Source organism: Emys orbicularis, chromosome 11 (genome assembly GCF_028017835.1).
Source record: "Emys orbicularis isolate rEmyOrb1 chromosome 11, rEmyOrb1.hap1, whole genome shotgun sequence".
Lineage (NCBI taxonomy): Eukaryota > Metazoa > Chordata > Testudines > Emydidae > Emys > Emys orbicularis.
The window spans coordinates 66512360-66534248 of record NC_088693.1 but is presented as its reverse complement, the minus strand read 5'-3'; the positions used below and the strand labels follow the sequence as shown (position 1 = coordinate 66534248).

General features: G+C 42.2%; 1 protein-coding gene across 5 annotated transcripts in view; it reads left to right on the top strand.

Annotated features, from left to right (window-relative positions):
- IKZF2 (IKAROS family zinc finger 2) overlaps positions 1-21889 on the top strand; it is a 130882-nt gene that overhangs the window by 81456 nt on the left and 27537 nt on the right. For 4 of the 5 annotated variants that reach the window (XM_065413076.1, XM_065413074.1, XM_065413073.1 and 1 more), the window contains exon 4: positions 2349-2516. The exons of the other annotated variant lie outside the window; for it this stretch is intronic. In XM_065413076.1, the coding sequence (XP_065269148.1) occupies positions 2349-2516 (168 nt within the window). The remainder of the gene's footprint in view (positions 1-2348; positions 2517-21889) is intronic. 5 annotated transcript variants of the gene reach the window in all.

Here is a 21889-nt window from a genome sequence, read left to right as displayed (position 1 = left end):
AAATATAATGTATATTTAAGTTTTTTGGTACTAGAAATCTTTTTTGGTGACACTTGATATTAATGTTACATTTATAAATAGTTCATAAAGGGTTACTAAATGATGAATAGAGATTTTAATAAGTGGCTAATCAATTGTTATATATAATTATAAAGTCCAAAAGGTCAAGAGATTACTTATAACAATCTATATCGCGTTCTACTGACACGCTTATAACCATCAATAATGTGTACAACTCATGTCTGTAACGTTTATTGCATCTATTACTCATTTATTAACCCTTCATAAGCCATTTATAAATAGAAACTTAGACTTCTCAATTTTGGGTGTTCAGCACACTATTTCAAGCTTATTGAGAGAAATGGAACACCCAACCCAGTCCCTAAAGCACATTGTGAAAGTTCAAAAAAAAAAAAAATAGTCCCCAATTACCATCAGCGGTTGGTTGATTGAAAAAATGAGGATTTATGGCCCAGCTTCTTAATAACACTCAGTCATGCTCTCAGGAAGATTACATTTCTAAATTTGTATCCAACACACATGATGGAATTTGCAGTAGACATAAGAAATAGTTTGATGAAAACATAGCATGCATTTTATACAACGAGGGGCCATTAATCTTACAACAGCAATTGACAAAGGTTTTGGAGGTATGTGACAGATTACAGGTTGATGACAGTCCTGTTGCAGATGCCATGTAAATGTGGTTTAATGTAATTAACAACGACAAAATGAAACCACACACAGCAAAATTGGAAAAATGATTAGTGAAGCTATGGAACCTTTCCATTACTTAGCCAACATGACTGATCCTAAATACAAAGGTCTTACGTTGAGCCCAGAATGGGGAGAAGAAGCTGAAATGTGGCTGATGGCACATAGTTGAGTTCCTTCCCTCTCTTTTAGCATTTACAAATGAAAGTCCAGATTTCTTCCTTAAATCTGTGTCTGGGAAGGAGGTTGCGTCACAGATCATTGCCTCAAAAGGGGGCAAAACTGTGGAACTAAAATACTAGAAAACTGGACAATTGATTACAGAATGCGGTCAATTATTTTAAAAAAAGATTAATACTCCTCTCCAGCCAGCTCATTATCGAACCAAACATGCCTTCACCACATTGGGATTGATTTGGCCAAAGCTTTGTAATAGGAGATGAGCTTAAAATAATAAATGATACTACTTGTATGCTGAAAGTTAGGAATATCCTTAAGTATCTTATTGAATCACGGCCTTAATAAAATCATCTCAGTGTCTAAGGCCCTAATTCAGTAAAGCACTTAGGGATAGGATTGACATTAAGTATATGCTTTGATCCCATTGACTTCCTTTATAACCAATAGGGCTTAACCATATGATTAAAGTTAAGCACGTGCTTAAGTGCCGTGTTGACTTGAGATAGACTAAGTATGTTACAAAGTGGATCACGTTGTGTAAGTTTTGTGTTTCATTTCACAAAACCTTTGTGGTTTTTTTCAGCTTTCCTACTTTATTATTATTAATTTATTTAATGAAAAACTGTGTCATTTAGGTTGGGGGGGGGGGGGGGGGAATCACAACCATCCCAGGTTAAATCAAACCTTTAATATCAACAGAAATGATTTTATTAAATGCTTATTAATTTCTACTTTAAGACAAAACTCTCATAATGGAGATAACTTTTAAATAAAAGTTATTTAAAACCCAACTCTGTTTACTTCTCCTTTTTCTAGGTGCAGCTTTTCTTACCATGTTTGCTACTTACCAAAGCTATTTGGGCCTGATTCTCATTTACACTAAAGACCCTTTGCATCACTCTAGCAGTGCAGAGGAGCCTTAAAAGGGGTTTTAATTATTTAAAAAAAATAGGAAACAAATTGTTTTGGTTTTTTTTTACGTTGAGACCGTGATATCTACCCAAAGTAAATTTTTGTGACTGTTCTAAACCCCTCTGAGGATGGGGCCCTATAATAAAAATATTTGCAAGCCACAGAGATAGCAGCACAGCAGTGGGCTTACATTTTCTATGGTGATTAGTGGTTTTGGTTGCCCAGCTTCAGATACCTTTTTCAGAGGGTGGATGCTCAGCCCTTTCTGAAAATCAGGCCTCTTAAAGCATCTCCGATTGGTGCCCAAAACTGAGGCACCCAAAACCACTGTTGAAAATATTGCCCACAGTCATCATGAAGTGCGAGCCTTTAGCATCAGCAAGTCCTATGTTACAAAGAGATTAAATAAAGGATCTGTGGTGGGTTTAAATTGGGTGATAGTGGACTTAGATATGGCTGCACTATATTCTGTTACAAGCAATAGGATATTGGGTCTGTGTGTTCTGTGTTCGATGGTTTCTTGATGATTCTCTCCACTGTAGGTGAGCGCCCCTTCCATTGTAACCAGTGTGGAGCTTCTTTTACGCAGAAGGGGAACCTGCTGAGGCATATCAAGTTACACTCTGGGGAAAAACCGTTCAAATGTCCCTTCTGCAGCTATGCCTGCCGGAGAAGGGACGCCCTCACAGGACACCTCAGGACGCACTCTGGTGAGCCTCCAATGTCTCCTCTTCCTTGTTGTTTCCTTCCTCGTGACTGTTAAATCAAAGTAGGTTATGAAATTGTAACCACATTTCCTGCTGAATGAGTTCTGGGCTCCCAGACACACCAAGTCCTGAACTCTGGGAAACCGAAAATCCAGATCAGGACTTTGTGGTTCAGACCTACCTCTTGTATGAATGAGCTCCTGCATGGATGCTGACACATTTCCCTTTGCACATCTCGTTAGATGCATCCTGACTTTGGCGTTAGATTGTGTCGACATCTTAAGCCCTGAGCATCTGTAAAATCCCCAAAATGATCAGAATAAATTAGTTCATTTAAAACTGTATTTTACTATTCATGTCACATTCCCTGTTGGCACCTAGTAACATTGGTAAGATTCAGAGACACTAATTACTTGTAGGGCTCAGGCATGCCATTAAGCCACAGTGCTTCCTAAAGCATAAGGAGGATGCAGCAATTATACCCCCATTGGAGAGAATGCATTGTATGCTCCCCCCTGTTCAAACCAGCTCCACTGGAGCTATGGTCACATCCTTTCAAACCCCCTATTGGCTCCCCCAAGGAGTCCAGAGCTGTCAGTGGCACTTGACTATAGCAGTCCCTGTGTTGAAGGTCATGCATGTTGTGTCTGGCCCCTGCACATGGGCATCTCAAGGGGCCAGACTACTTGTACCCTCTTCGCCCAACTTCCTCACTTATGGGGTAGCCAGACACAATCAACCCCTAAACCCCTGAAAAAGTGAAAATCACCCACCATTATCTGTCCCCCTAGAATGTTCATCTTTTGGGGGGATATCATTTACGGGAGACTGTGTTTTTTAATTGTTGAATGAACAGAGATAATTAGACTGTCTGGAAACTGTTCTACTTCCTTTTTACTGATGAACTTGTTTAACGTATTGTAATAATATGTGATTCTTGGTACCCAGCAGAAAATACATATGGAGTATCACGCGGTGAATTTCACACATTCTTCTGACCATAACCGCTTGAAATCTAGTGAAACAAAAAATATTTTTATTTTTAAAAATGAATCCTGACAAAAAAATAACCCATATTACAAAAACACACTCATTATGGTTTAAGATCGTTTTTATAAGATGACTATAGATATTGTTACCTAGATATAGGTTCTTCACATTTCCTGTGTGAAAATATAAGGCGGATCTTGTACTTTTTGCATGAGGATGAAATGTTGCTGTTCAGTGGTGAGATTTTTTCAAAAGTGCCTAAGTCACTTAGAAGTATAAATCCTATTGGAAGCCAGCGGAACATGTGCTCCTCAGTGATTCACTTGCACTTGCAAGTTCTACCTTTTTAGTTTCGAACTCCAGTTTCATTTGAGGGAGTGTCTTCTATCTAAGAGGTGGGGGGTTTTTTGTTTGTTTGTTTTTTTTTACTGACTCCCCTTACTGCACTATATGTTAATAGATTGGTCCTAATAGTCTAGAAAAAGAAGCTGATAAAGAAGTCTAGTAGACTTCATAGAGTCTTTGCCTCTTCTTCCTTCCCTAGTCATAAAACGAGATGCGTCAGAAGTGAAACCTGGGAATGAAGATAATGATGCAATATGAGACCTCAGTCTGGTCTGAAGTGAAAGCACTACTCTTTCAGCCAGATCCAAGTTGGGCCGGTTTAAATCAGCATTGCTCCACTTAAATCCAGAGAGCTATGCTTATTTGCACTGCTGAGGATCTGGCCCATTATTTCAACATGTGTGAAACTCTTTCCCTTAAAATGAATTTTAATAATTAAAAGGACACCGTCAAATTAAACATCACATTTTTCTCTGAAATATTGTTTACATACTATTCATAACAGGAAACACCCAAGAGTACTATAGGAGAAAGAGACTGGTGAATTTTTTTTTTTAAACACCTAATTTTTCAGCTTGTTTAGTCTGTGATTTTGGCGGCACTTTGTGTTTATGACACCACTTAGCCAGTTTCACTGTTTCCCCTGTGTAATCTATTAGTCAGTTTTCCCCTCTTCTGTGTGTGGGTCTTTCACACAACAAAGGAGGACATTTTAAAAAATAGGAAAATGTGATTGTAAACCCATAGAAATTAGCATGTCAGAGGCCGCTAAAGTACCTGGAACTTCTTTTAAAGTGAATAGATTTTGAGTTCATATCTTTTACTGGAGCACACCACTCTTCTTCAGGTCTGGGCAAGGTACTCTGAGCATCACACCTAAGTGCATTTAGCTGTGATACTTGTCTCTCTCACCAACAGAAGTTGGTCCAATAAAAGATATTGCCTCACCCACCTTGTCTTTCTAATATCCTGGGACTGCCACAGCTACAACTGCACTGCACATAAATTTTGAGTTGACAGTTTCTCTTTTATTCCTTTTTTTTTTTTTTTTGTATTTCTGTTTTCTTTGTACTTGCATAGTATCTTCATCCATGGATCTCAGTACTTAGAAACATTACAAGCTATACTGTGCCACCCTTATTCACTAGTACTTTACAATGCAAGTAGCCCCAAAATGAAAGTATTATTCAACGCATAGGTACCACTGAACATGTGTAGTTCTGGCATAATTTAGCCTTAAATAATTAAGGGTTTGAGCCTACAATTATATACTACTGTGATTATTTACCTTTTACTGACATTTGCAGTTCTACTAAACTACTGTGTATATATTTTCTCCCATCTGTAGCCCCTTTGATTTCAGGAAGGTTATGATGTCCATACAGGATATCCATAATCTTATGCATGGGAGTAGACTCATGCATTGGACTTCACTGGGACTAGAGAGACTCATGGGAATTCAATAGGATAGTAACTATTTGGAGTATTGGACCCACAGTCCCACAACACCGCTGTGACACAGGTATATGCTGTTCTATGCTCATTTTACAGCTAAGTAAATTGGGGCACAGAGAGGTTTGTTGTTCCAAGATGTCCAACAGAATTGGGTATAAAGCCCAGGAATTCTGACTCTGGCCACAGTCTAAACACCTACTTTTCTGTACAGTTTATGTACCCAAGGAAGACTTCACAGGAAACAAAGATGGTGCCATGGCAGTGCTAGTCGGGAGCCTTGGGTTCTGTTCCAGGCTTTTCCTCGCACGTCTCCTAGAACTTTGGGCAAATAGTTTATAGCCTGATTTTTGAGATTCTGAAAACCTAGAACTCCTATTAAACTCCTTGCTAGGCTGGATACTCAGCATCTCTGAAAATCAGGCCATAATTAACTTCCCTATGGCTTCGTTTACATTTGTACGATGTAGGATAATATTTTCCTACTTCACAGGAGTGCTGTTAGCCAAAGTAGTGTTTACCTAGTGCATTGAGATCCTCAAATGTGTGTTATGCATTTTACCAAAAAAACAAAACAAAAAACCAACAACTATGTTAAAAGAGCATTAAGGTTGCAAAGTCAAGCACTCAAAAATTAGGAAATACCAGAATTAAGGTTGCTGGGGCAACCTTAATGTGGCCTCCTTGGACATGCATATTATAATACTGTCTTTAATTACATGATCACATACTGTTAGGAATTCTGCCTCATTCAGTACGTGGATGGACTTGCTCTGGGAATGAATTAGGGTTGTGCAGTGAAGGAGGCTGTCGTCTTTAAGACCCCTGCATCATGTGTTGCAGAAGTTGGCAGGTGAGTAGTGAATGAGGTAGAGGATTACTGGAAGATAATGGACGATCTCATGGTTAAGGCACTTGAATGCTGCCATGGAGAATTGGATTCTATCCCTGCCAATGCCACCGAATTCCTAAGTGGTGCTAGACAAGTCACTTAAACTAGCATTTCCCAGGTGGACACTAAGACTGTGTTCCTCATTTTCTGGGAGTCTGATTTGCAGAAGTGCTGTGCACTCGTAGCTTCAGCTGAAGTCAATGGGAGCTGTGCCTTGAATATATAAAGTGAGATACAATGCTAAGTAGTCTGAAAAATCAAATCCTCGGCATCTCAAATTAGGCACCCAAAATTAGTGAATACCTTGGACCTTAATCTCTTTGAGCCTCAGTTCCTCCTCTGTAAAATAGGGATAATACCACCCCTTCCCTCACAGAGGTGTTGTGCAAATAAATTCATTAATGTCTGTGAAGCACTCAGATACTCTAGTGATGAGTGCCATAGAAGAACTTATAAGGGAATTTATTATTCTGTCTTCAGAGTAGGGTTTGAATTGTACGTAGTAAATAAGGCCTGGGGCCACATATAGAACAACGAGGAGAAAACATAATATTGAATAGCTGCTCTTTAAGCATCCATCTTGTGCACTGAATAAGGCAGGGGTCCTGTGGAAAAAATAGTATGCGATCATGTAATTACAGACTGTGTCATAATGCTTATGCACAAGGGGACTGAATTAAGGTTACACAGGCATCCTTTATACTGGCATTTTCCTGATTTTTGAGTGCTTTGACTTTGCAGCCTTAATAATGTTCTTTTTGTGTGTGTTATAGATAACAAAAGAGCCTACATTAAAAAGAACATTTTTATATATAAAATATATATATATTCTTTGAGCTATATATATATGGATATAACACACAGAATTACTGCTGTAAATGTAAAGTATGCATCCAGGGTATTTTTTTTTCAGTTTTTAAAAATTTTATCATGATTGTTTGTAACAAATATTTGTTTTGTTTTTTTTTCTTCCCCTATTGTACTTGAATGGTGTTGTTATAGAGCTATTCAATAGCACTGAACTAATGGTATCCTTTTCGTTTGCGAAAGGAAGCCAGTGAAGCATTTGTTTTAAAAAGAACAGCACAGAAAAAATTGCATGATCTTAGCAAAATCCATACAGCATCTAAGAAAAATGGCATACCTAATTGGGAGGCTCACTAGCCGTGAAAATATCCATTTACGGAAAGGCAGTTTTCTTACTCTGCTTTACGCTTCTTGGGTTGAAGTCTCATTTTTTTAGGGCCTTGATTGTGAACCCCTTACTCATGTTGATGAACATTCACCATGCCAGTAATCTCACTGAAACCAATGGTTCTACTTGCATGAGTTAGCATTCTTCAGGGAGGAGTAAGGGCTGTCCATTTCAGCCTTCTGTGACACCCTGGGCTCTAGTAACTGGAACGCGCTCGCAGTGGAGTGGAGCAGGTAAAACTTTGGGTATGGGCATGTGAGGACTGGGAGCTAGGAGGAATTCTAATTCTACCTGAGCTAATGACTCAGTCTGAGCTTTCTAGTTTCTCAGTCAGTCCAGCTGGAATATTGCAAGAACAAGCACAGCACTGAAAAACAGATCACCCAGAGGTTAGGGGTCTATTACAGGAGTGGGTGGGTGAGGTTCTGTGGCCTGCGATGTGCAGGAGGTCAGACTTGACGATCATGATGGTCCCTTCTGACTTTAAAGTCTGTGAAGCTCTTGCCACTGTGGGAGATTTGCTATAGACATCAGTGGGGCCAGGATTTCACTCAGTATTTTAAGCTGGACTTGCCTGCGTTGAATACATTATGGATAGAAAAGAAGTTAAACATGAGCCGAGAGCCAACCCTTTGGAAAAGAGAGGAAATATGTGATACGCATGTAGGGGTTGGTTTGTAAGGCTCCAGATCCTCCAAGTTATGTACATCTCGTTTCTTTCAGGGAGAGTTAGGTGCCTATACACCGGTAAGGAGCTGCTTCCACCACCAGCTAACAACAGTGTTTGATAACCCGTTGAGAGTATGTCTTGATGATCTAATGCACGTAGCTCTATTTACTGGGTGCTGCTTCTGCAAAATGAGGCAGGACTTTCTCTCTCTGCCTGTTTTGCTTGTGCAGTTTCGGTTAAAGTCAGTGGAATTAATCTCTTACTCGTAATGAAATTGCTTTGTTATTTGCTTGTTAGTCTTTGGATTCTTAAATGTTATTAGTTCATACACAGCATTGGGATGGCTGCTGTTTTCCTATTAGTGCTTGCAGTATCTTCTTCAGTCAGTCCTTCGCTCTGTTGTAGTGTCTGGAAAACCTTAGGTTTCCTATGTGCCTGGTTCCTTGTTTCAAATATGAATTGAAAAGGTGAAAGGATTAAAATATGTTAAAAGGAAGAGGGGTTGATTTGAAACAAGGCCTTCCATACTCCAGGCATCCCAAGGTGAAATTCACTCCTGAGCAGAGCTCCAGAACAAGGCTCGTGCTTCATTTATTTCCTTCTGAGACCCAATTTTGAAGGCTTAAGTGGTGCATGACCCTCTGCACAAGAAGGAATTTCATCCTCCGAGTACTTTGATGGTAGTAAATATTCACAGTGCAGCAACTACCTAGCCCAAGCAGCCATTATGTACTGAGGTATATCTCCCATACTAAGTTTTAATCATTCGCAGATACTCAAAGGGCCAATTAGGCTCCTAACTCCCATTGATTTTTCAGTGGAAATTAGGAGCCTAAATAAGTTTGAGGATCTGGGCCTTTGAGCCTTTTCTCTTGAGTGACCATCTTGGCCAGGACACTAGCATCACCCACCACTGTGTTCTAAAAGTGCTACAGGAACCTTCACCCAGCCCCCCAAAAAGCACATTTTGATTTTATTGTACAACTTTTTCTGAAGGAGATACAGTTTCGCCGCAAACTATAAGACTAAAGTTTATTTTGCTTATCGTGTTTTTAAAAAGATAAACCACCTTAAGGAGTCCCTAATAGTTGCAGAAGTTATGAGTCAATCGCCAGCTGTTAAACCCAGAAGATCTGCTTCTTACAGATAAGACAGACAAATAGGAGAAGTGCCTTGGCAAATGAGGGCAGAACACTGTGGACTGGGCTTACCAAACACTCGCTTTCTGGTAATGATGAGTGTTGATTTTTAAGAAAATAAAACATCATGCGTGTTTGGGCTTTAGGGGCGGGGGGGAGAGATACTTGATACTATTCAAGAGTCCAATAATCTCTCTTTCTCTTTCTCTCCCCCCCCCCCCCCCCCGGAAAATCTTCTAAGGATCATGGTCTGCTCATAAACATGTGTTACCTGGCCTTTACCACACAGCCAGGTAATCCAAAACTCCTCTGGAAGGCCACTGGGTCAGAGAATGGAAGGGAATAGCAGCTGCTGCACGAAACGGGAGTCATGGAGCTGCTCAATGCGCTGGTAAAGCCAGATTCTCTCCTGCAATCTGTTCTGCTCAGCATGGGGAGGAGCTGGTTATGGCTCCCTGATTCTCAGGTTGCCCCAGCCCCAATCTAAGGAGGGGCTGCTCTAATTTACAACAGCTGGATATGGTCTCTAAGGGCCGTTTGTAACTTGGCAGAGAGGAGCGGCACTCTTTTCTGCCACCAGCCTGTCACTCACGACCTTTCACGGGTCCTTCCCTGCCTGTGCCAGCACGGGGTAAGGCAGCTGGCGTGGCTGCGGTCTCTGCTAGCTTAGTGCCAGCTGACCGTTCCCCCACACGCACACCTGGGGTCGGGGAATTCTCAGCCTGGCAGCAGCAGCCAGATTCTGACCACTTTGCCTTGTTCAAGCAGCACAAAGGGGCTGTGACCAGGGCAGGCAGCTTGGCCCTCGATCCCTCGCGTGATTTTGTCACGCTACTGTTAGAGCTGCTGTTTAGATAGAGAATACAGGGCCTCGCCTGACTCACCAGTGGGACCCTGTAACCCAGTAGTGAATCAGGCCCAACATATGTAAAAAAAAAATCTATTTGGGGGTGGGGAGGAGTTGACTTCTGTAAACCAGTTTAAATCTTCCTCTTCTAGGCTTTTGTGCTACCCCAATACAGTATGTGTGATGTCAGTGGGATCAGAGAGACAAAGGAATGTGATCAGACTATTACCTATGGTGCAGTGGTCCTTCTTAACAGAATATCTAATCACATCTTCAACATTTTAAGTGGTTGGGCTTCTATTAGCTCCTTGGGGAGGCCAGGCCCCTGCCCATCTGCTTTCGCAGCTATGAATCTCTTCCTAATATGTAACCTACACTATCCCTTCATTAGTTTGAGGTTACTGTTCCCTGTAATACCATCACCTGGGACTGTGAATAATTCCTTTTCTTTATTTATATTGTGATTTTGATGGCTTTTACAGACTATAGTCCTTTGTGCCCCTTCAGTCATCTCTGTTCTCCACCCTATAAATTCTTTGATCTTGTCTTCTATCTTATCTCCCAATCCTTTTGCCCTTTTTGTTGCCCTGTTTTAAATTTTCTCTACTTTTGTATTTCCATCCTAGACTGGGGTGGGGGGGGAGGGGACCAAAATTGGAGGTGGTAGTCCTGGAGGAAAGATGGTCTTGTGGGTAAATGCTGAGCTAGAACTAGCTCAGACATAGGCTTCCTCTGTGACCTTGGACAAGTTAATTTAATCTACTCTCTGCCTCAGTTCTCGATCTCTAAAATTAGGATAATATCATGAGAACATAAGAATGGCCCTACTGGATCAGACCAAGGATCCATCTAGCCCAGTATCCTGGCTTCCAACAGTGGCCAATGCCAGATGCCCCAGAGGGAATGAACAGAACAGGCAATCATCAAGTGATCCATCCCCTATTGCTCATTCCCAGCTTCTGGCAAACTGAGGCTAGGGACAACATTCCTGCCCATCCTGGCTAATAGCTATTGATGGACCTACCCTCCATGAACTTATCTAGTTCTTTTTTTGAGCCCTGTTATGGTCTTGGCCTTCACAACATCCTCTGGCAAGGAGTTCCACAGGTTGACTGTGCGTTGAGTGAAGAAATACTTCCTTTTATTTGTTTTAAACCTGCTGCATTTAATTTCATTTGGTGACCCCTAGTTCTTGTGTTATGAGAAATAGTAAACACTTCCTTATCTACTTTCTCTACACCAGTCATGATTTTATATACCTCAATCATATCTCTTCTTAGCTGTCTCTTTTCCAAGCTGAAAAGTCCCAGTCTTATTAATCTCTCCTCATACGAAAGCCGTTCCATACCCTTAATCATTTTTGTTGCCCTTTTCTGAACCTTTTCCAATTCCAATATATCTTTTTTGAGATGGGGCGACCGCATCTGCACACAGTATTCAAGATGTGGGCTACCATGGATTTATATAGAGGCAACATGATATTTTCTGTTCTATTATCTATCCCTTTCTTAATGATTCCCAGCATTCTGTTCTCTTTTTTAACTGCTGCTGTACATTGAGTGGATGTTTTTAGAGAACTTCCCTACATCACAGTGGTGGTGTGAGGGTAAGATGCATTCATGATTGTGAGGTGCTTGGATTCTGAAATAAGGAGAGCCATATAAGTGCTTAAATATTCCAGTGTCTGTTACACCAAGGCTATGAAGAGCTATGTATTATCTCCTTAGTTTTACATATCCTTGGTGCAACAGTGATATGCGTTAATTACTAAGTGGAAGGAACTTCATAGTGTTACCCTCACCACTTCAGTATTATACTCTGATAACTGGCTGATTATCTCCGGCAAAATGGTAAAGGTGGTTATTATAAATAATGAAGTACTTAGGCTGCACTTTTCATCTTCAGTCACTTTACAACCATTAACTATTTAATCCACACCAGACCCATGGGAAGTAGAAACATATTATTACCCCATTTTTACAGATAGGGAAAATCTGTAGGCGCTGATCATCTACAGTTGAAATCATTAGGAGCTGGGGGTGTTTAACACCTCTGAAAATCAGACTGCTTATCTCCCTTAATTTGGATGTAAGTGCCAGTTTTCAGCCATCCCAGTTTAAAACATTTGCCTTTATACATACAGGGCCCACTTTGCAAACATAGGCACCTAAGGAAGATTCTGTGTGCCTGATATATAAAGGACAGGCTCTCAGCTAGAAGACTTGGGGACACATTTTAAAAGGGCCTGAGTCCTTTAACTCAAGCTGTAGAGGCTCTGGAGGATGTAGGGGTCAATCCTTGGTGGGAACCAAGATGATAGTCACTACACAAATCTTGTATTTGAATGGCATGTAAGCACATAAACAGGAATTTAAGCTCCTAAGTGCTGCTCTAAGCATTTGCACATCTTGTATAGGGCCCTCTTTGGAGATTTGGGCTTGTCCTTGCACTAACATTGTGATAGGCTCAACACACAATCCTGCCACACCACAAATTTCTTAGCTGGCTGCAGATACTTTTTCAGGAGACAACCCAAGATGGCAGCCATGAGCCTGCCCTCATTGTTGATGTTAAAACATGGTTTTCACTTAAGTAAGCCGGAGCAGAGGAAAAACGAGACACTTTCTTGGATCTATCCCGTCTGAGCAGCTCGATGCTACAGCTGCTTTAAAAGCAGGGAATACATTGTTTTCACTGGAAAAAGCCTTTCTCAGCATGGCCTATATTGGGAGCGAATCTAATGTGTCAGCTAGGCTTTGACAGTTCTTGCAAGGACCTGAAAAACCGCTCACTTTAGGACACTTTGACTCTGGATCTGAAGTATGTGGCTTTAGGCCCAGCTTTCATTGCTATCACTTAGCCGTTTTATGGGGCCATGTAAAATGGAGACAAGAAACTAGCCAGTGACTCCGATAATAAGCAAGACTGCTAAGGTGAGCGAGGTATTTTTGCCATCCTGAGGGAAGCTAAGAGAGATTGGAGAAAAAAATTAACCTGGTTAACACCATGTCACAGTGGAGTTGGACAAGACTTCTGCTGATTTGTTCTCCCATGCACTCAGCAACCTGCTGTTATGAATTGCCTCAGTGCTAAGATATTGATGGCTATCACTGGAGAAAGAAAATGAGAGAGAGAGACGCGGTTTTTATAGTGAACCTGTTGTGAACCCTGTGTGACTCTCTGCATATCTACTTGAAATTGTATGTGAAAAGCAATGAAATTTATCCTGAAGGTTTCCTATCAGGGGAACTATATTTTCACCTGATTGCACCTCTCTGGCTAGTTTCCCATTTTCTGTTTGATCTAACTGTGAATTCTCCCCCATCTAATGCCCCTCCTTCTTTCCTGGAGGTGGTTGATAGGAGTTGATTACACTGTGGATTACACAAGAGGTGTCAGTTGCACACATGTTTTGCATAACTGTGCAGGACTGATTTCAGATATGGTGCACCAAGTTCTCCTCCATGCTTTGCAACAGAGGGGGGAGATATATATCTTCATTCCTGAACCAAGAGGAACACTGCTTACACCATGCCCCATTGAAATTTCACAAGGAGCACCTGGTTATGATTATACCAACCAAACAATTATTCATAGGCTGAAAATGGTTGTTTTGGTGGGGTTTTTTGTTTTTGTTTTGTTTTTCTTCAGAAAAGTGATCATTAAAAGATGTTCATTCTTTTGATTTTTTTTTTAATTTTTTTTTATTTTATTTTATTTTTTAAGAATAAAACACAAAAAATACCTTTACGTGGGCTCTAGGCACCCTGACAGTTATCCGCAAAGATGTCACCCAGCAGCACAGTACAATGAGAAAAGCTCACATACCAGCCCATGCAGCACAACACCCCACCTTCAGCCCATCCAAGAAGAGAGAAGGTTTTGTACTGTTGGCAAATGCCAGCTGTTTTGATTCAAGGGTGGGAGAATGAGTTTTCTAGCCAGTTGACCTTTGTGGAGAGTACAAGCTGCCACCTCTCTCTTACAATGAGGTAGGTCAAGCTTGATCTCTGAACAGGATAGTCTTGTGGTTAAGGCATTGGAGTGGGGCTTGAGACCTGGGTCCAGTTCCTGGTTCCAGCACAGACTTCCTGTGTGACCTTGGGCAAGTCACTTAGTCTCTCTGTGCCTCAGTTCCCCATCTGTACAATGGGGATAATAGCTCTGCCCTACCTCACTGAGGGGGAAACATTAAAAAAGATTGTGAGGTGCAAATATACAATGGTGATGGGGACCAGATAAGGACCTGACATGTATAGTCCTTGGGCAAGTCACTCGCTTTCTTTGTGCCTCAGCCCCCCATCTGTAAAATGGGTATTATAGCACTTCCTTTTCTCCCACCTCTTGCCTATTCAGATTGTAAGACCGTCTATGCACTATAACTGAGCTAGTGTGACATGGGAAGACGGATGCTCTCTCAGACAGGCAGATCCCAGGCTATTTAGGGCTTCAAACTCCTACTGGAAGACAGGCCCATTACCTGTAAAGAATACATTGCTGAGAAATTGATGATGGAGTTTTTATATAGAAAGGCCTTGGGTCCATAAAATCTTCCTCATTTGTGTGCTGTTCATCTATGTGCATTTTGCTCATCTCCTTGGAGATAGTGAATTGCATCAGAACAGCTAACCTTGACTGTAGAAGGCCTGGCATTTCTAGCTTGTGGGAGGGGAACGAAGTTGGAGCTCTGCTGCTATAATTTCCAACGGACATAAAGTGAAATTTTTGTACGATCTGATTAGAGCAGAAACAGTTCTGTACAATGTTTTCCATTGAACATCTTGCCCTGTTACATCCCACATTAACACATCTCACATATTTTGCATGAGGAGTGCGGGGTTTTGAGTTTGTTTCATGGTTCTAACCCCATCCCCATTTGTGAAACTTCCACCCAGTCTTTCTTCTGTCCAAAGAGCTGAATCTGCGGGATTGGTATGTTTGGAACTCTGTGGCAGTGGCGAGGCTGTGTGCCAGCTGCATTACTCACTCTGTCTCCAAAGGAACATGTTGCCTCTCTTTTCTTTATAATCTCCACCCTCTCCCCCTTTCTTTTTCCCACTTGATCTGTATATGAGAGTCAGAGAAACCTGCTCATCCACAACCTGTCCCTTCTTGCCAATTCTTGGAACAGCGCTCGTCATTTCTTGTTAGGTGTCAGGAATAGATTATGAAAACAAAAACTCTTGTCCACAGTGTATCCATGTTCAGGGGGAGGGATAGCCCAGTGTTCTGAGTTCAATCCTTGAGGGGGCCACTTAGGGATCTGGGGCAAAAATCAGTACTTGGTCCTGCTAGTAAAGGCAGGGGGCTGGACTTGATGACCTTTCAGGGTCCCTTCCAGTTCTATGAGATAGGTATATCTCCATTTAAAAAAAGAAAAAAAATAGCTATACTGTAAAAGAAAAGTCAGTGTACAGTAAAGACATGATTTAAAAGATGAGCCCAATAAAGACAGCTAGCTTTTGGAAGAGGCTTTTTATTCTGAATTTCATATTACAACACTGCTTTTTCTCCTCTAAAATGCCAGTGTGGAATGGGGAAATGATTTAAGGCAAAAGCAAAGCACATTCATGGAGATCTGAAACTTAATCTTAACTATGCTGCATCTTAAAATGACAGGAGGAAGGAAGGGATAAGGTATTTACATAAATCTTTTAAACAGAAGGAGTGAGGTTCTGATCTCTATTATGGTTGGGCAAATCTGAAAAAAAAATCCATTGGTTTCAATGGAATTCTTTTGGTTTTGCAGCACTGCAAATCCCAAGTGTTCAAAAATCAAGAGTCAAGACTCAAAATCAGTCATGGGCTTCAAAATTACAAGATTGTAAAATAATTAATAAATTTGAAATTCTTTTTATTGGCCTTCTGGTGTTTGAGCCTTTAGGGTTAACGTTTCCAAGCTCTCCTCCACAATCATATGGGCTAGAAACTTCCTTTTAAAAAAAGGAAACCTGAGATTCTTCTATAATCACCTAATTGCCGGAGCTGGAACTTTACGAAAAACACCAATTGTTGTGAGACTTGCAGTACAACTGCAAAGAGTTGGCAACAGTGGCATCAGATCTGGCTCCATGTAGGTAGCTACCCCAACCCTGGGGAAAATGCAGGGATAAATTTTCAGCATGATGTGTTGGAATGAAACCACTTGACTCCTAACAGTGGAGCATCTCCCAATAAAACAGCATAGCTAAACCTTTATGCACCACAGTGTAACTGTCCACGTTAGACATACTAAGACAGAGGTGGGCAAACTATGGCCCGCGGGCCACATCTGGCCTGCAGGACCGTCCTGCCCGGCCTTTGAGCTCCCGGCCGGGGAGGCTAGTCTCCGGCCCCTCCCCTGCTGTCCCACCTCCCCCGCAGCCACGCTGCCGCGTGGGCAGTGCTCTGGGCGGCGGGGTTGTGTGCTCCTGCCGAGCAGCGCGGCAGCATGTCTGGCCGTGGTCAGGCAGCAGGGCTGCGAGCTCCTGCTGCTCTGAGCGGCATGGTAAGGGGGCCAGGGCCAGGGGGTTAGATAAGGGGTGGGAGGTCCCAGGAGGCAGTCAGGGGACAGGGAGCAGGGGGGGGTTGGATGGGGCAGAGGTTCTGGGGGATGGTCGGGGGACAGGGAGGAGGTTGGATAAGCGTGGGAGCCCCAGGGGGGCCTGTCAGGGTGTGGGGGTGTGGATAGGGGTCAGAGCAGTCAGGGGACTGGAAGCAGGGGGGTTGGATAGGGGATTGGATAGGGGGCGGGGTTCCAGGGGCGGTTAGGGGCGGGGAGTTCCGGGAGGGGCGGTTAGGGGACAAGGAGCAGGGGGGGGCTGGATGGGTGGGGAGTTTTGAGGAGGGCAGTCAGGGGGTCGGAAGTGGGAGATAGGGGGTGAGGGCCAGGCTGTTTGGGGAGGCACAGCCTTCCCTACCTGGTCCTCCATACAGTTTTGCAACCCCAATGTGGCACCTGGGCCAAAAAGTTTGCCCACCCCTGTACTAAGAGAATGCAACTCCATTGGTGTCAGTGGTCTTATGTAAGGGATTCATTTGTCCCAAAGGGGTAGTGATGAGTGAGCCTCAAAAGATGTGGAGTTTGGGTTCAGTTCAGATTCATATTCAAACTTTGTCTACACTATTCTAACCTTCTGAGTCTGCTGAAAATTTTGCAAGAACAGGCTCTCTCATAAGGTTGCCACCACTTCTGCTGTAGTCCATGCTGAAAATACAGTTAGAACAATTGTTCTAGTATTATTTGGGGGCTTTCGGGTCCAGTCGTGATTGAAACATCTATGAACAGACCTATGGGAACAATCCAGAACCTTCCAAAAGGTTTGCGTTCCGTTTAGTTCTTGAAAGGAGGGATTGGCGAGTCTTTTTGCAGAACCAATTAATCCATCCCTAATTAAAGGTTCTCAGATATTCACATAAGAGCCGGATGCTGGCCTCCAGGAAGGGCAAACCAGCCTTAAACCTGCTCTCACTGGTGGGAATGAGTCCCAGTCCACCATAGAGACAGTAGCACCATGATCTGCTGGCCACTTAACATAGCATTGTGCCAGTGATAGGGCAGGGGCCCGCTGGAGGAGGAGGATATGCCTGGATGGCACAACAGTCCGACAGTTCTCAGCCAACATTACAAACTGGCATAGGCTACAGCAGCCTTGAGGCCTCCCCTTGACTTAAGTGAGCCAAGTGGCGCTCTGGTGCAAGTGAGGCTCTAACTCCTCAGGCCCTGCCAGTTGGTCCCCTTCTCTCTGCAACTGCCTGATCAGCTTCAGCCTTTATTTTTGTATTGCCGATGAACTGAAACATCCATGCATCTCTATTTGCCTATCAAGGAAAGAACAAGCAGGAGCAAACGCTTTGGTGGAGAGCCTCAGTTTTTGATAAAAAGAAGAGTGCATATCTACATCCAAATTCTGTGTGGCCCACGGGCCCCTGGCATGCTGTGCCCAGTTAGTCCTTGGGCAGGCTTGGTTTGCAGCTAAGGAAATAAGGTGATGTAATAAGAGCACCTAAAAATGTAAATAGCTCTAATATAAGAGTGTTTTTTTCTTAAAGTCACAGCTCCTGAAGTCAGATGATCACAAGAGAATCACAGTGTAAATATTCTTCAGGGTGGTGGAGTTAATACAGGCCAAGCTCCTATTGAATTACTGTTGACTTCAGTATGAGTTGGTGGTGCCCAGTACCTCACAGAATCAGGCCCTTTGTTTTGAATGTGTTCGCTAACTAAATTATTATTATTTCTATTACATTACCATCGTGATTATTATTTCTAAAGTCTGCGAAACAAAAGCAGGGCCCCATTCTGCTAGGGGCTGTACACACACCTAGTGAGAGATGGTCACTGTCGAAAGAGTTGACTATCTCAGTATAAAAGCCAGGAAAAGGATAGGAGGAAGGAAGGCTTATTATCCCCATTTTGCAGGTGGCTCACTGAGGCACAGATGTATTAAGTGACTTGGGCACACAAGGAGTCTGTGACACAGCTGGGAACCAAACACAGATCTCCTAAGTCCCCAACCAATGCCTTAACTGCAAGACTACTTTTCCTCAAACTTAAAAAAAAAAATAATAATAATAATATTAAAATAGGAAAGAGGAGGGAAAAAACCTTGTGAAAGCAAAGATGTTTTGCCCCCTCAGCGCTGAGAGAATGATAAGCTTTATACTTTCCCTCAAACTGCATTTAAAATTATGGAAAGAAGCAACCAGCTCTGAACTTTCTCATGGAAACTTCTCTGGTGCATATTTTTTTTAACTGCTCCATGATCCTGAAATTCTGTTAATGCATTAGAGTTTCCTAAGTTCACTGTTTTAACGTCTCTGCTTCCACACAGTGTACCAATGGGTTTAGAATTCTCAGTTTTGTTTTCTGTAACTGCCCTGCCTTAACTTTCAGTGCAGACAGTTTCATGTGGGGGCAGGGGTTAGTCTTTTGGTTTAATTTTACACCTGTATTTTATTTCCTTTTCCTTTGTCCTCTTCTCTTTTTCAGGCTTTACAGTTTGAATTCATCTAGTGCTTGTATTGCAAAACTAATTGCATTGGTAATCAAGCAAACTTTGAATGTTTTAAGGAACTGCAAATTCTCCAGAAGAAGTGGGAAGGGTATTAAGGCTAACAGGAATTGCTGCATTTTATTATCTGACACAGATTAATGTAGCCTTACTGTCAGAGGTAGGCACTTGTTGTAGAGGTTTTCAGTAGAACAGAGGCCGTCCGATACCCAAGATTCATTTTTCATATAGTTAAGAGTCTGTCCCCCTTTTTAAAATACATCTTTCTTGTTTCTGTTCTGGCGGCTCCACAGAATTAGACCCACAAAAGATGATCCTGATTTTTCTCTCACGTGCTGCACAGCCTCACTCCAGCACTGTTCCCATCTGGGGCTTTGTACTCAACACCCTATGAATAGCAGAGAGATTCTGTCCCTAGTTGTCTGTGGCTTATGCTCCATATCCCCTTGCCCACAGCTAGCAGGGAACCATCAGTAATGATACCCAGTGCAATCATCTGAGCACGCTGAGAGAGCACTTCCATGCTAGAGCGAAGGGAAGAGCTTTCCGAAACAGACTGATTGGCAAGATCAAAGCAACGAGCAACTCTAAAAGTTAAATGCCCAAAGTCATGTGCCCTCAGTTCATGACTGTGGGCACTGTGCCTTCTAAGCACATGCGCAGGTTCTTTGAGACCAAGTTAGTGGTTAATTCTCTATTTAGAGAGCACTGATCCCAGCTGGAACAGTAAACTACTGGCTATATCCTGATTGCGCTTCTAGCGGCAGATAAGAGCTCAAATTATTGCTGGAGGAACTTTTAGAGTGGGATTTTCAAAAGCAGAGTTAGGTCCAATGCTGAGTGCTCTTGAATATTCCACTTAAAAAAAAAATGTTCCCTGTAGTTTGTTTCCCTGTAGTCCATGTATTTTTGTGAGGTCTGTTTGCCGAGGGCAATGGTGGGCTACGGGCAGAGGGACTCAATCGGATTGGTTTCTCTCTGACCTTGTTTGACACATGGAAGAGAAGACAAAAATGAATGCTTGAGCTGCTGATATTTGGGAGGATAACTTTGTAGGGTGTGCTAAACTGCTCATCGGGCGGTGGGGGGAGAGAAATTATAATTCTAGAGTCTCTCCTGTTTTTAGAAGCAGTGCTGGTTTTGTTGGATACTGCCCTTGATCAAAGTAGGTGAAAACTTCCTAATCTGCTGCTTAGCAGAAATGAGGATCTGGCAATATTTTCCCTGTCACTGTCATCTCCATGACAACTTGTTAAAAATCTGTTTTCAAAACTGATCTTTTAACGTTGGGAAGAGGGGAAATGAAGCTATTGAAATGAAAACCAGAACATGAAGATAGGTCTCGAGTGTCTGTTCTCCCTGTCTCAGAACACAAAAACAAGGATACATTCAGTGAAACTGAAAGACGGCAAGTTCAAAACTGATGCAATGAAATATTTTCCTTACAGAATGCTGAATTGAGACCATGGAATTCATTGTCACATGATATGACTGAAAGCTACGAATTTAGCAAGATCTAAGGAAGGATTGGGCATTTCTGTGGATAACTAGATTATCCAGAGTTATAGTGCTTTTAAAAAAAATATTTTGGAAGGGACAAGACCATCACAGAGGACAGATTATCCGACATTTGCCTACTGCACCTTTCTCTGAGACAGCTGGTGCTGGCCACTGTCAGTCAGTCTGGTCAGAACTTTCATTTCTTGTGTCGCCAATTGAATATTCTCATTATATAGGCCTTCTGTATTCTGAAAACACTTAGGACCAGATTTTGCTACCCTCACTCACCTTGAGTGGTACCTTGCTTGACACTGAAGTCAATGGGACTGCTTGTGGAGTAAAATGCTACTCAGTTTGAGTAAGGGTGGCAGAATTTGGCCTTTAACTTTCCTTTTTGTCTTTGGGACAAATTGCTGCCCTCACAATTCTGGGCAGTGAACATACTTGCTGTGGACATTATGGTAAAGTGCTACAGGGACTCAGTATGGCGTACAAGAGATTACACTTTAAAGAAAAGAGTACCAGATCCTTAAGTGGTGTAAGTTAACTCCCGTGCAGCTATACCAGTTTACATCAGCTGAGTATCTGGCCCACAGTCTAGATTTGTTTTACGAAGAGAGAGAACCACCTGTCAAGGAGTGTTTGTCCAACAGCATTCCTGATGTGATCTGAGGATTCCACACCCTGCACTGCGTGCATGAGCAGTTCATCTCCAATTGGGATTGGTCAACGCAAACCTTCAGTTGCAAATCAGGTAAAGAACACCAGCCAGCTTCTTAAATTCCTTAGAGGCGGATGCACTAATTATGCAGACCAGAAAAATAAGTCAGCCAAAGCACTTTCTTTCTTCCTAGCTGTTTTTTTGCTGAAACTGGATTAAATCCGAAAGAAACTCATTGGTCTATTTCAGAAGGTTTATTATGTAAATCGATTTGCACGCAGCATGCCACATCCACAGTACTATAATGCTAAAGGTCTGAACAGCAGTAGAAAGTCCAGAGCCAGTAAATTCAGTTAAGGCTTCGTTTCTATCCTTAACACACTCCTTCCCATGCACCTTTGGTGCCTAAGTATTGTAGATAGGGATGTCTTTTGCTGTGGGGGATGCCAAATTTTAAATGATCCTATATATCACCTGCAATGGTTCCCCCACCTCAAAAGAAATTTATAGCCAGGAAGATTAAATCCCACAGCATTTAAATAACTGTCGTCTTGCAATCTGAAAAACGCCCAGTTACTTAGGAACTTCCTGGTTTTTATTAGTTTATCTCACAACCTCAGGGCTATTTAAACAGCAGTTTTAATAGCATTTAACCCTTTGAGTGTCTGCTATAAAATTCATGGGAGCTTTAC